We start from the raw sequence: 14,973 nt of genomic DNA, 5'->3' as shown, positions 1-14,973 counted from the left end.
GACTTACCGCCATTTTTGCCAACAGTTCGGAAGCATCTCCAGAAGGCGCGTAGGAATGATGCCCTGTTGTGAGGGGTGGCTTGGATGAAGCTGAATTCCCGGAAAAGAATATGAGTTCCCTGACATACACTGTTAAAACTGCAAAGAGAATAAGCAAGAAATCATCACTAGATGGATAGTTACAGAAGACTGGAATTAGAATAAAAAGTCAAGAATATATAGAACGACTGCCCAGAGAAAAATCTTTTCTCCAACAAAACTCTGTACTACAGATTAGACCAAGTTGCTGTATGAGGAATTCTCTTCACATAACTATATCTCTTTGGAAACTCCTGGAGTCCAATTCCTCTGAATGCCACCTCGTGTGTGTGTGTGTGTGTGTGTGTGTGTGTGTACACTCTAAGGAAGCTTTAATCAGTTGTTGGAACATCTCATATAGAGGGAAATCTTTGTCTTTAGCTCAATGATAAACTGGCACTCATATCCTCTTGGAGAATACTTCTCCTTCTACCCCATTTGAAATTATGTTTCCTTAATGACATTCTTTTTATCTTCTCTCCGGCCTCTATCTGGAGAAGGAAATGGCAATCCACTCCAGTATTCTTGCCTGGGAAATCCCATGGACAGAAGAGCCTGGCAGGTTACAGCCTATGGGGTTGCAAAGAGTGGGACACGACTGAGTGGCTAAACAATTGACCTATATTAGGTGCCTTAAGAACAACGTGGCTTATGGAAACACAACTGGATTGTCTGTTCCAATTTGGGGGTGGCGTTGTATACCTCTCTGACAATCACCTTAGAGGAAAGTCCACATGCCAAAGATATAAAAGGTTCCAGACAGACACTAAAGGCAAATAAGGAAAACAAGGGTAGAAAGTGGCCCCTGAATGGGAGTAAGAAGCAAAGCCCCAGGGCCCGAGTGAGTCATTGTTTAAGCTGGGCTGGGGAAGGGGAAAAAATACACTCCATTGCCTTCGGGTTCTTCTGCCAAAGAAATAAAGACTGCAGAGCCTGGCGTAATCTAAAAATGGAAAATCCACCAAAGAATAGGCAATTATCCAGTAATCATCACTACCAAAGACAGACTTCTGGTTCCAGAAAACTCCTCAAGTCCCTGACAAATAAATCATGAGTGGAAAATATGTTAATCTTTGTAGAGAAGCAGACATTAAACTGAAGATGGCAAGCAATAGAGGGATAGTGGTAATTCCAAATGCCACTTTTCATTTGTTTATTTAAAGGGGGAAAATATTCTGAGTCTCCGAACTGAACAGGAAAAAAATGTCAGGAGCCATCTAATCCATTTTCCTTTTCCCTGACCAAGTTTAGAGGGAAGTGTCTAATCTGTCTTTAACATGGAGCATATTATCACTTGGGATAAAATTAGCCTCTTTCTGTTAATATTAACAACACTGTATGAAAAAGAAAATTACATGCCCTTCTTTCCCTATGGAAAACGAGCCTAGAAATCTTACTTCTAAGATACTATGAGGAAGTATGAGGACAACATCTGGCAAAGAATTAGAAGAGAGATTTTTAAAAAGCAATGAAAGTGTTAACCTAATTATGCAGTTTGCAGTGCTGTAGTCTTGAGTAAAGGAAAATGAAAAATAAAGCAAATGAGCTGTTACAGGTAAATGGAGTAGGCCACATTTCCAGCAAATGAAGTCTAGCAAATGATAACATTTGAGCCTAAATTTATGAAGCTACCAGCAAAGAATTAGTCCCAAAGTGTACTGCACACCCCTCAAGGGAAACAAGCTGGTGTCTAGGTCATGGTCTAGGGTAAAATGGAACTAATACTAGTGAAATTCTATTCTTCGTGCAGCTTTTAAAAAAATAGCTTTTTTAAAACTAGGGAGTAATTTACGCATTGAAGAATCTAGCTGAGCCTCATTTACAGATGAATACAAATATACACAAGAATTTATAAAATAGGAATTTTATACAACAGGGCAAGTCAGATAATATTGAATATAAAAAGATTTAGAATTGTGTTTACATTACCATCTTTAGATAACTCATACCAATAAAACTCACATTTAATTAAAAATAAAAATAAGCAGGAATTAGCGTGGCAGCTTATTAGTATGGAGATCATAATCACTACCTAAGGAGTTAATAGACAATCTTAACACAGCCAGTGAAATTCTTTTAGATAAGATGGCTGTAAAGAAAAAGTAGAAAACACAATTACTCCAAACTTCACTGTTTTTCTTCAACCTGAAATATCTTTTTCCTACCACCCCCACCTCTTAAATTCTATCCAATCTTCTAGGACCATCTCAAATACCATGTGTATGAAGTCTTTTCCTGATTCCACCACCACAGCCAATTCCCATCATATATCACTTACAACTCTCTTGACGATACTCACAATTTGCTGCCTTGTTTTAAAGTGACTGGATTTATTTTCTCTATTAGATTCTATACAGTAATCAATTTGTTTGTACTCATCTTTGTCTCCATTACATTACCTAACATGTAGTAGATACCGCTTAAGAAAGATAAGAAAAAAACAGATGAATGATACCAGGAAGAAAGTACTAGGATTTATGTTTGTAGCCAGCCATACTAGTGATACTGAAAGTCAACATTCTATGATCTTTTTAAAAGTCCAGGACTTTGGTCTGATATTAGTGTTGTAATTCTGCAATACTAGCATTTTTTTTTGATTGGTATTTGCCTGGCATATTTTTTCCATGCTCTTAATTTCAATCTTTTTGCTAATTTTAAAAAGGTAAATACTCTTCTGAGTAGTAAATAGTTGGATCTTGTTTTTTTACCACACAGAGTCGGACACAACTGAAGTGACTTAGCAGCAGCAGAGGGGAGAGGGGTAGAGGGAGGGGTAAAATAAATGGATAGGATTCAGACATATAACTACAAGGTATAAAGTAAGTAAGTTACAAGGACGCAATGTACAGCACAGGGAATATAGCCAATATTTTATAATAACTTTGTATGAAGTATACTCTATAAAAATATTGAATTATTATGCTGTACATCTGAAACATAATATTGTAGGTCACCTATACGTTAATAAAAATTAATAAATAAATAAAATTGGATCACAAATTTTGAAAAAAAAAAGTCCTCAAGCTTACCTGTAAAACCAAACATAAAAGTTCATAAAAATATCTTAAAAGGGCATGCAAAAGTATACCAGATGCCTGCCTCAAATGGAGTTCTCCAAAACCATTATTTAAACTTCATTCAGTAAATTCTTTCATTTTCTGTAAGTTTTTAGTTTTATTCCCTTGAGATTTCATTTTTTTTCTACTCTGAAACAATTTCAAATTTACAGAAAAGTGACAAGAATAGCACAAGGGATTCCTGAATATCCCTCACCTTGATTACCTGGTTGTGAATATTTTACTACATTTGCTTTCACTACAACATTCTTCCTCTCTCAGTCTCTATCACACCCATACATACATGTATAAATATATATATATATATATATGTATATATTTCACAACTATTCAAGAATAACTTGTGGACATGATGCTCCTTTACCCCTAAACACATTATGTATTTCCCAAAAAATAAGTAATTTTCTTATGTAACAATAGTACAATGAACAATACAATATCATTGATATAACACCTTATTTTATATAATAAAATTGATATAATACTTTTATCTAATCTACAGACCTTATTAAGTTTTCACCAACTGTTTCAATAATGTCTCCTTTACAGGAAAAGAGAATTCAAGACAAAACATTGCCTTCGGTTGTCATGACTTTTTAGTCTCCTTTAATCGGAAACAGTTCCTGGGTCTGTGTATTTCATGACACTGACATTTTAAGAGTACAGATTTTACTCCAGTTTGGGTTTGTCTAATGTTTCCTCACTATTAGGTTCAGGTTATACTCTTTTGGCAGGATTATCACGGAAGTGATGCTGAGTTTTCCTAGCGCATCATATCAAGAGGCACTTGCTGTGGATTAATCTAATTATGGTGATATTAACTTAGATTATTTAGGTAAAGCAGTGTCTGCCAGGTTCACCCACTGTAGAGCGGTGAACTCATCCTTTGTAATGAGTAAGTATCTTGTGGGAAATATACTGTTACTCTTCAAACCTTCATTTACGACTTTCAGCATCTAATGATAATTCTTGCCAGAAGCAATAAAAATTATGATGCTTTTGCCAAATGGTGATTTTCTACCTAATTACATCATTTCATCTACAAGTTTGTTTTCTATAATAAAGAATAGGTAGATGTATATGTTTTTATTTCCTATTCTTTCTTATGCTAAAGTTAGCATAATACAGGTGTTCTTTCGTCCAGTTCATAGGTGTATCTGATGATTTCTTTTTAAGATGTCATGAATAAAAAGTTCAGGAACTCTCTGGATCTTTGCGAATAATTTTTAATCCTAAAAGGTATAAATAAATTTATTAAAATGAAGTTGTCTGAGAAGAAATGTCTCAAATTGATTTTAACAAGAAAATAAGTTAATTAAATTTCAGTTTTACCATTTTATTTGCTTACTATTTAATTAATTCTAGAGTATCATATCAAAAAAATATAGCAGAAGCTGTTTAAAATTAATGACCTTTATAACCAGACATTTGTAAACATGTTAAATAGTTTTGATACAATTTCATTTTCTCATTTAATAACAAAGGTTGTTTACATAGAAAAAAGTCAACAGACTTCTATTAAGTGGTATCTGTTTTCTCCAGAAAAACTAAAGAAGTTCTAAGGATTCATTTATGATATAAATTTCACATAAATATCTTAATTTTGAATATTAAAAAGCAAAAGGTTAGAACTGATTTAAGTTACTTTGGTTAAGTAGTCAGTAACTGAAGGACCGTCAAAGAAAGAATTAAATATAAATGTAATCATAGTAGATTTATATACATAGCCATTCACATTCTATATAGAGAAATAGCAAAGAGCAAAAGGACCAAATTAAAATATTCCAGCTCATGTTCAATGTGCCAAGAGGCAAAAGTTCAAAGCTCCTATAATACTTCATATCTTCCAGATACTCTTTGCTCTTCCTCAAAATGAAAACAGCCAATGAATCTTGACCTACACAGTTAAATTGGATTGCAACAGTTCCTTCTTCTTAGGCCAGTCACTTATCTCCTTTTTTTCTCTCTAAAATCAGGCTAGCTCATTAGAGTATATGATCTTCTTTTAGAATTGGAACTGCCTTTTGCCGTTTCAAGATGAGTTTTATTTGCAAGAAATCCTAAACAGATTTATCAAAGAAGCAATCTATGAGAACAGACCACACCCCATTATGCAGAACAAACTGGCCACACCAAGGTGATAAATATATAGGGTGTAGATCAAGCTCTGAAAAATAAATAAGATCAGAGATCCAAAATACTTTAGAAAGAATCATGGTTTAAAGTAACCCTTTACTGTTTCTGGAAGCAGAAGGAAAAAAGATATTCCCTATAGAGGGAATAGAAAAGAAACCTTTTGTGGCCTATTTCCCACTATCAAATTGGCAAGACTAACAGACTGGAGTTTTGTTCTGCAAAAAGTTGCCAAACCCTAAAGATATATTCCCGTGGCATGATTTGGTCCCCTGAACTAACTATGCCTGTATTTGTTCTTTCCCGCCTTATGAAATTCAGATGAAGCCTAAAGCCCTTAAATGTTTTCTTTCCATTGCTTTTCTGCTATAGAGTTCTGCAGGGCCAACTTGATGAGAGAAGTCAGTGAAGCATGTCAGCTTGGCCTATGTTGCAGCTTAGACAACACACTTGAGCAGAAGTTGTCTCACACCAGTTTCTTTCTCATAGGGCTACAAAGGAATTTCTGCACAAAAGTTTACTGCGAAATTTCTAAACCTTCTAACTCTCCCGGGCTGTTATAATCTATTGTTCAATATACAATGTACTCACAACAGGAAACAAATCAATGAACAATTCGATTCTGTGTCCACAGGGAAATCCGACCAAGTCTTTACTGTCTTTACTGTACAGTACGTGTGGAATAGGTTCTGCCCAGTTCACGCATCAGGTGAGCTGGCTGCAGGGTCTCTTCTCTGTTGGGCAGGAAGATGTGAGTGTCAGCAGTATAGAAAATGGACATCTGCCGTGCTGCAGGCGGGTGTCCACCATCCTCTTCATCTTCTCATTCTCAGCTAAATTAGGAGTAGAGTATCTGAGATCACTGGCTTCCAAACAAACAAATGAAAAAATCTCCAATTGACGAAAAAATTCAACAGGGACTAATTGATCTTCAGTCACTGACTAGGGACAGGTGAACCAACCTGTGAGACCCGAGCTGCCCTTGTGGTGGACGAGAGCAGTAATCTCTGCAAGAGCGGAACCACTGAACCAGAAGCTTATCAGTTCACTCTGAAGACAGCACTGGCATTTCATACCAGGATTCTTTTTTTTTCCCTGCCTGACTGAGTAATCCTTAGTAGCAGAGTTAGTTTTCAGATCATGATATCAGTGAGATCACATCGAACTGCATTATGAAGAGAAAAACTCATGAGACGGCCTCGTAGGCCCCGAGAGCTGTGAAAAGTTTTGCAATGGGAGGCATAAGTAGTGTCGAGTTTTCTTTCCTCAGTTACTTCATCAAGTGCTCTTCTGTCACCAAACTGCAGAACGAATCTACTTCAAGCCATGGATTGTGCCACCCTGGGCATCTGATGCCAAGGGGAAAGGAGAGTGTTTGTACATAGGGTGATCACTGAGCAAATTCTCACATGCTGCTTCTCTGAAAGTAAACTGCCCTCCACTGGATCTTTGTTTCTAATTCAGTAAGGACCCCCTGCCAGAGTTAAAAAAAAAAGTTTCAAACTCCCTTTTCAAGTATTCCAACTTCAAAACTTATTGCTGAAGGCCTGGTATGCTACAGTAAACTCCCAACTGCATATAAACTCCTTACTCACTTGCACTAATGGAGAAGTAAGATGATTCATTAACATCTGTTACTGTCTGTAGTTGTAAGTGTTAAGGAACATTACTTTTAAAAATGGTTGTTTACTTCATGCCAGTAGAAACAGGCAAATACATGTAACTCAGGACGGGAAATCAATGCACAGAGCACCAGGAGACAATTACTAAATACATACTCTTTATGGCATGTTAGAAATTTAAATTATAAAAAGACAATGCAGCAATTTAGAAAATGCTTTTCTTTTTTTTTCTTTTTAAACTTTACATAATTGTATTAGTTTTGCCAAATATCAAAATGAATCTGCCACAGGTATACATGTGTTCCCCATCCTGAACCCTCCTCCCTTCTCCCTCCCCATACCATCCCTCTGGGTCGTCCCAGTGCTCTAGCCCCAAGCATCCAGTATCGTGCATCGAACCTGGACTGGCATCTCGTTTCATACATGATATTTTACATGTTTCAATGCCATTCTCCCAAATCTTCCCACCCTCTCCCTCTCCCACAGAGTCCATAAGACTGTTCTATACATCAGTGTCTCTTTTGCTGTCTCGTACACAGGGTTATTGTTACCATCTTTCTAAATTCCATATATATGCGTTAGTATACTGTATTGGTGTTTTCCCTTCTGGCTTACTTCACTCTGTATAATAGGTTCCAGTTTCATCCACCTCATTAGAACTGATTCAAATGTATTCTTTTTAATGGCTGAGTAATACTCCATTGTGTATATGTACCACTGCTTTCTTATCCATTCATCTGCTGATGGACATCTAGGTTGCTTCCATGTCCTGGCTATTATAAACAGTGCTGCGATGAACATTGGGGTACACGTGTCTCTTTCCCTTCTGGTTTCCTCAGTGTGTATGCCCAGCAGTGGGATTGCTGGATCATAAGGCAGTTCTATTTCCAGTTTTTTAAGGAATCTCCACACTGTTCTCCATAGTGGCTGTACTAGTTTGCATTCCCACCAACAGTGTAAGAGGGTTCCCTTTTCTCCACACCCTCTCCAGCATTTATTATTTGTAGACTTTTGGATCGCAGCCATTCTGACTGGTGTGAAATGGTACCTCATAGTGGTTTTGATTTGCATTTCTCTGATAATGAGTGATGTTGAGCATCTTTTCATGTGTTTGTTAGCCATCTGTATGTCTTCTTTGGAGAAATGTCTTTTTAGTTCTTTGGCCCATTTTTTGATTGGGTCATTTATTTTTCTGGAGTTGAGCTGTAGGAGTTGCTTGTATATTTTTGAGATTAGTTGTTTGTCAGTTGCTTCATTTGCTATTATTTTCTCCCATTCTGAAGGCTGTCTTTTCACCTTGGTAATAGTTTCCTTTGATGTGCAGAAGCTTTTAAGGTTAATTAGGTCCCGTTTGTTTATTTTTGCTTTTATTTCCAATATTCTGGGAGGTGGGTCATAGAGGATCCTGCTGTGATGTATGTCAGAGAGTGTTTTGCCTATGTTCTCCTCTAGGAGTTTTATAGTTTCTGGTCTTACGTTGAGATCTTTAATCCATTTTGAGTTTATTTTTGTGTATGGTGTTAGAAAGTGTTCTAGTTTCATTCTTTTACAAGTGGTTGACCAGATTTCCCAGCACCACTTGTTAAAGAGATCATCTTTAATCCATTGTATATTCTTGCCTCCTTTGTCAAAGATAAGGTGTCCGTATGTGCGTGGATTTATCTCTGGGCTTTCTATTTTGTTCCATTGATCTATATTTCTGTCGTAAAGACATTTTTTAACAAGAGTTACCACAGATCTCTAGTTTTCTTTATTGCTACTTGGTCTCTAAATAGAGTTCTTGATAACAGAACTTCCAGGAGCTTGTCTAACTTCACTTGAAATTCAGAGTAATTTTGTTTTGATGATTTCTCTGGGGAAACGTCTCCTACCCGTAGAGGACAATTTTCTGGACAAAGCATGCTCCTCTTTAGAAAGCGGCAGTATTTCTGTTGTGTCTTACCTCATGCTACATGTTGTATCTCACATACTTTCTTATGTGGTCGCTAAACCTGTTATCTGTTGTTTCTTTCTCTTTGGCTCTATCTTTAAGCCTCTGTATCTCTTTTATCAACAGGCTCATCCCATCTGTACTACTTTTTTTGCTCAGTCATGTGTGACTCTTGGCAACCCCGTGGACTACAGCCCACCAGGCTCCTCCATCCATGGGATTCTCCAGAAGACTGGAGTAGGGTGCCATTCCCTTCTCCAGGGGATCTTCCGGACCCAGGTCTCCTGCATTGCAGGCAGATTCTTTACCATCTAAGTCGCCAGGGGAAGCCCTTTTTTCTGCTACTGAAGTTAAATTTAGTGCCTCAGGTAGGGCTCTCCTTAGTCACCCTCAACACACCCTGCCATTCCCTTCTCACAGTGACTCTCTACCTCCGGACCTCAAAACAGCTTTCATCTGTTTTACTGCCAGATCGCAAATCATATTCTCATTTAATTTCTTGTCAGTTTTCTTCTTTAGCCTTTTCAACTCAATACTAACTTCCCTTTCAGGTTTTCTCCACCCGTTGCAAGTCTGAGCTTTGAATCAATACAACAGTAGATGACATTTTAAGGAATATTCTATTTCCTGCCTACCACGATAAGGTTTTTTTCTTTATCATCTCTTTATTCTCATTAAGATCTGAAGACCCAACACTACTTTTATGGGTCCCTTAAATGTTAAAAATACTTTCCTCCACCCCATTCAACAGCTGGAGGCATTACATTTATCAGCTCTCTCGGTTCAAAGCCAGCAAGTAATTCTCAAACCATCATCCTTTGTTCTTGTTCAAGATGATATGAATTAAGCTGGGAAAAAAAAAAGCTTCATACAAATGCTTTAGTCACAGGACAAAGTCTTCTTGGATTTGATCATACCAAAACGAAAATAAAGTTGAAGGGGAGTTGTGGTGCAGGGTTTGCTCTGTTAGAATCATGTACATCAGACTTGCAGCTGCTGATTCCATTTTCTTGGGGCTTATCATCTCGTCTCATCATGTCTTGTGCTACATTACTACCACTATTTCCAGAGTTATCTCCTTTGTGTTATTTCTTGTTTTATCTCCAAAGTTGGTCTTACTTTTTAGAAAATAAAGTGTCTTTTGGTATGTATACTTATCTTTAAAAGCTGCTAGTTGACTCATTTATACTTTTAAAATACTCATTTTCCTGACTTTAGGTAAAAGTTATTTTGTGTTCTTTCACCTTTCCAAATTCAAGTCCATTCTTTTTAAATTTTTTGCATTAGCTGGGAACTCCTAAAATGAGAGAGCTCTAGGCATACATGATTAAAGCAGTCTTAATGATTCATTGGTCTGTGATGGAAAGAAGTCTGTTTCTTCCTGATACCTTTATAAATATCCCTTCAAATTTTCTTATTAACTTATCAGATTCCAATATCACTTTGATTTACTTTATTTCCAACAGAGAATTTTATTTCTAAAGATACATGAGGAAAGAACTGGAGATAGTAGGTTGGGTCTTACACAAAGCTTTGTAAACACATGAGAATCTAATGTGTCATTTAGTTAAAAACCTCAGAGAAAAGGGTACCACAAAGTCTCTGATGATCCTGGGAGAGTTACTTCAGGAAATCTTAAAAGAAGAACGTAAAAATTTAACTGGTAAAGACTCCACCTGCAATGTGGGAGACCTGGGTTCAGTCCCTGGGCTGGGAAGATCCCTTGGAGAAGGGAAAGGCTCCCCACTCCAGTGTTCTGGCCTGGAGAATCCCATGGACTGTATAGTGCATGGGTTTGCAAAGAGTCAGACACGACTGAGCGACTTTCACTTTCATTTTCCCATTCCCCAGACACCTGTTTGTCAGGCTCAGTCTTGAATTCATTCTCATTAAACTTTCTCTGTGATACAAACCTTCTTAATGTTGATTTATTTTAGAACACTACCATTCTCTAATTCTTTACTTGGTATCATTTAACCAGTTACCAGTCTTCTAAAACACAAAGGACATTTTCAATATTTTTTTGTGATTGAAAATCACAAAGCAGTTATAGATGACAGAACTTAATGGAAATCTATACTGAAACTCACTTTTCCTGCCAAACCTTTAAAGATTCATTTAAGTAAGAAATTCTTTTTCTTTTTTTGAAAAAGAGGGATACAAACAATACCTTGAACATAAACTTGTACCTTAGGAAGTACGATATTGGCAGAATTACTATATATTCCAGCAATTTCACTTCCAGCTTTATTGTCAAAAAAAAAAAAAAGAAAGCAAGCAGTACTCGGATATTTGTACACCTGTGTTCACGGCAGTATTATTCACAATAGCCAAAAAGTGGAAGTAACCCGAGGGTCCATCGACTAGTGAATGGATAAACAAAATGTGGTATTGGCATACAGTGAAACATTACTTAGCCTCAAAAAGGAAGGAGATTCTGATACAAGCTGCAACGGGGATGAACCTTGAGGACAGTAAGCTAAATCCAGTACGCCAGTCACAAGCAGCAGCCGCCGCACGACTCTGCTTACACACAGTACCTTTTGTGGTTTAGTTGCTAAGCCTGCCTGATTCTTTGGCGACCCCAGGCACTGTAGCTTTCCGGGCTCCTTGGTTCATGAGATTTTCCAGGTAAGGACACTGGAGTGGGTTGCCATTTCCTTCCCCAGGGATGCAGTATCTAGAGCAGTCATATTCATAGAGCTAGAAAGCAGAATGGTGGTTATCAGGGAATAGGGGAGGAGGAAATGGGGAATTAGTGTTCAATGGCTAGAGTTTCAGTTTGGGAAGGTGAAAAAGTTCTGGAGATGGATGGCGGTGATGGCTGCAAAATAATGTGAATGTACTTAATGTCACAGAAATGTAGACTTAGAATTGTTACAATGGGAAATGTTAGTAATATGTATTTTACCACAATAAAAGTAAAGGACTGAAGATACTGGTTAAGATGATAATAATAATGTAACACAAAAGCCCAGGATGTGTATTTATAGAATTGCTTGATGGAATGAGAAATTTAGTTATAACTAAAACATTTTTAGAGTGGTTCTGAAGTAAGAATGACTACAGCTTTGTTACTGAAAGTGTGGACCGAGGATGGCGGCATCAGTGTTACACAGAAGCCCCTAAGAAATCAGAATCTCAGACCCCATACCAGACCTACTGAATCCCATTCCTCATTTTAACAAGATGCCCAGGTGATTCACACACACGTTGAAGCGTGAGAAGCACTAGTCTGGGGCACCGGAGAAGGCAATGGCACCCCACTCCAGTGCTCTTGCCTGGAGAATCCCAGGGACGGGGGAGCCTGGTGGGCTGCCGTCTCTGGGGTCGCACAGAGTCAGACACGACCGAAGCGACTCAGCAGCAGCACCAGCAGTCTGGAGCACACCGTATCGCACCTTACCACTTTTTAGTTGTGTGACTCTGGCCCAGGTACTTAACCACTCTTTGCCTCAATTATTTTTTTATCTGTAAAATGGTGACAATAGGAATGCTTACCATATAAGGTTGCCAAAGATTAAATGTGACAATAATGCCTGTTGTATAATGCTTGTCACATTCAGGGAACACTAGCTATTATTATTACTTTGCTGTGCTGTGCTCAGTTGCTCAGTTGTGTCTGACTCGTTGAGACCCGTGGACTGCAGCCCCCCAGGTACCTCTGTCCATGGGGATTCTCCAAGCAAGAATACTGGAGTGGGTTGCCATGCCCCCCTCCAGGGGATCTTCCCAACTCAGGGATGGAACCCAGGTCTCCTGCATTTTAGGTGGATTCTTTATCATCTGACTCACCAAGGAAGCTCATTACTGTTACTTTGCTTTATAGAAAATCTGTGAAAGTAGATTTCAGGGTCTTTTCTAAAAATAGTAAATTTAGGAAGTCAGTATTTTCCAGAGGATATGAATGGTGCCTGGCTTTTAAGAGGTAATAGTGAAAAAAAAGATATATGGGAGATAATAGTTTTGGCAAAGCACAAAGGGATGGAAGTGACTTTCTTCAAGAAGACCTAATATAGTTGAGGGAAGGTGTCAAATTTGTTCACAGTGGGGGAAATTTTTCTTGTTACAGTATGTGAGGACCAGACAAATAATATTTACAAAATATAAATGGAATGGAAGTAGCTTTTAAAGACAGTATTTGAAAAATATTTTAGGGGCTCAATGGTATGCTTTTCACATGTTGGAAATCCCCCTGAGGGATATAATCTTTCTGCTGACATATCACAAATATATTTGACTTCTGTGATAAAGGACCAGTATCTGGCCAAGGAGCAAGCTGGAAGAGGGAGGAATATTCACAAGGTGGGGAGACAAAAACGACAGTCACGCAGGCCCTGTAAACGGCTAGCACCTGGGCCACTATTCCCAGAAGACGTCGTTGAGTTCCTAACCTACTTTCTCTGGCTGGAGATCTTTCCTTGTCCCAGAAAAGACTTTTGGAGACAGAGAGGATTAAAAAAAATAATAGTTAAGAAGTGAGGTTGCTGGGCTTGCACTTTCCTAGCCGGAATCCCTTTATCTTTCCTGAGAACCCCCCAGATCTGTTTTATTCTAGGTCAGTAATTTAACACTCTCAGCTCTCAATTCAAAGCCAGTAATGACCTTGCTGTGCTGAATTATTAGCCTAGGATATAGAAAGAGAGAGAGAGGGAAGGAGAGGGGGAAAAAAGAAACCCTAAAAACAACAGAAGCCTTTTGATCAGAGCACCAAACTGCAGTTCGCTGTAACTCAAGCTGCCCATTCTTATATGGCAAGAATTAAGGACTCCCCCTGCCAGGCCAGACCCTATTAAAAGACAATAGCTGTTTGAAAAGGGTAAGCAAGTTGATATGGATATAATAGGCCACATATGGGGGCCCTTTTCTACTCTGAAATAAAGCTCCTTCTTAAGAGTTGTGAGCTGGGAAATCCAGTATTCAGTAAGGCAGGAGGAGGAGATAGAATAGAAGAGAGTGGGTAGCCATGCAGAAATGCTTGAAGGTGCTTCAGGGAAAGCAGGGAGGGCTTTGGGGAGCCTGCAGAGACGCGCATCAATCACTGAGTAGAGGCTTTCAGAATGGCCAGGTGCTCTGAGGTCCCCCCGAGGTTTTTAGGACCAGTGATGACAAGGATTTGGCCGGAACTAATATAGTGGTTAGTTTCTCTAATGGGTTAACAACAACGACAACAAAAAACAAGCAGCGAACTTACTAGTTCTCGCCAGGAATGATGCAGCTGACAAAGAGTAACCTTTTCTGTCTTGTTTTAAACAACCTCTCGTGTCAACATCCTAAATTCCTGATTAGTACCATTGAGTGTCACTAAATGTTCTTGTTCTCTCTAGGATGATATATTAAAAAAAAAAAGGAAAAAGCCCTGCAAAACAAAGACAGTAAACTCCAATTGCCTCTTGCCTACAAACTACACACTTCCTCTGTGCAGAGAGGTAACCACAGGACATGGGACTTCTCACTCTATTAGCTAATCCATCTTTGCTTGTCTAGCGCCAAAACACTCTGCCCATTAATGGATGATGCTTTTCCAGGATCTTAAATCCACAACAGAATTTTCCAACCACTGTTTCAGCTATCTCTAAGATCTTGTTAGTATGTTACAAAACAAGGAAGGATTTAAGAGTGATTCAAGTTATTTAAACACATTAATCTAGTTGTTTATGACTAAATTCTGAATTCCCAAATTCCTAAGCAGAAATATCAGAAAGGTATTTTCCTTTCCTCCACCACCCTTTGCTAATTGCCAAATGAACAGCTCTCCAGTTCCCATCCACTGCAATTAATGGGCTAGCCTGATGGAATTTACAAGCAAAGAAAAAACACAAGGGCTCTCTAACACTTGCTTGTTTCACTGAGCGGTCAACGGGGCACAAAACTGATCTTTTGCAAATTAAAGGGTTTTGCTGATTAAAGAGAAAATCTGGATTCCTAAGAAAAAAAATTCTGCCTCACCACTAGGCTTAAGACTCCAAAACAAACAGATGATTTTTACAAAAAGTTATTAGAGATAATTGTTTCCATAAAATATCACAATTCTAAACTACTCTCCATTACGTAGACTCATTTCAGATGGGGTCATCATGTAAGAAGGGAGGGACGAGCAATGGAGAGCTATGAAAAGAGTAATGGGGAACAT

At 38.2% G+C, this 14,973-nt stretch overlaps 1 protein-coding gene across 2 annotated transcripts in view; it reads right to left on the bottom strand.

The window, feature by feature from the left end:
* The window catches only part of CSTPP1 (centriolar satellite-associated tubulin polyglutamylase complex regulator 1), a 210,658-nt gene that overhangs the window by 121,216 nt on the left and 74,469 nt on the right, over positions 1–14,973 (bottom strand). For both annotated transcript variants that reach the window (XM_005216409.4, NM_001038037.2), the window contains 1 exon segment: positions 8–138. In XM_005216409.4, the coding sequence (XP_005216466.1) occupies positions 8–138 (131 nt within the window).

This window comes from Bos taurus, chromosome 15, assembly GCF_002263795.3.
Source record: "Bos taurus isolate L1 Dominette 01449 registration number 42190680 breed Hereford chromosome 15, ARS-UCD2.0, whole genome shotgun sequence".
Lineage (NCBI taxonomy): Eukaryota > Metazoa > Chordata > Mammalia > Artiodactyla > Bovidae > Bos > Bos taurus.
Note: the sequence above shows the minus strand (reverse complement) of the source record. Positions and strands in the feature narration are given on the sequence as shown.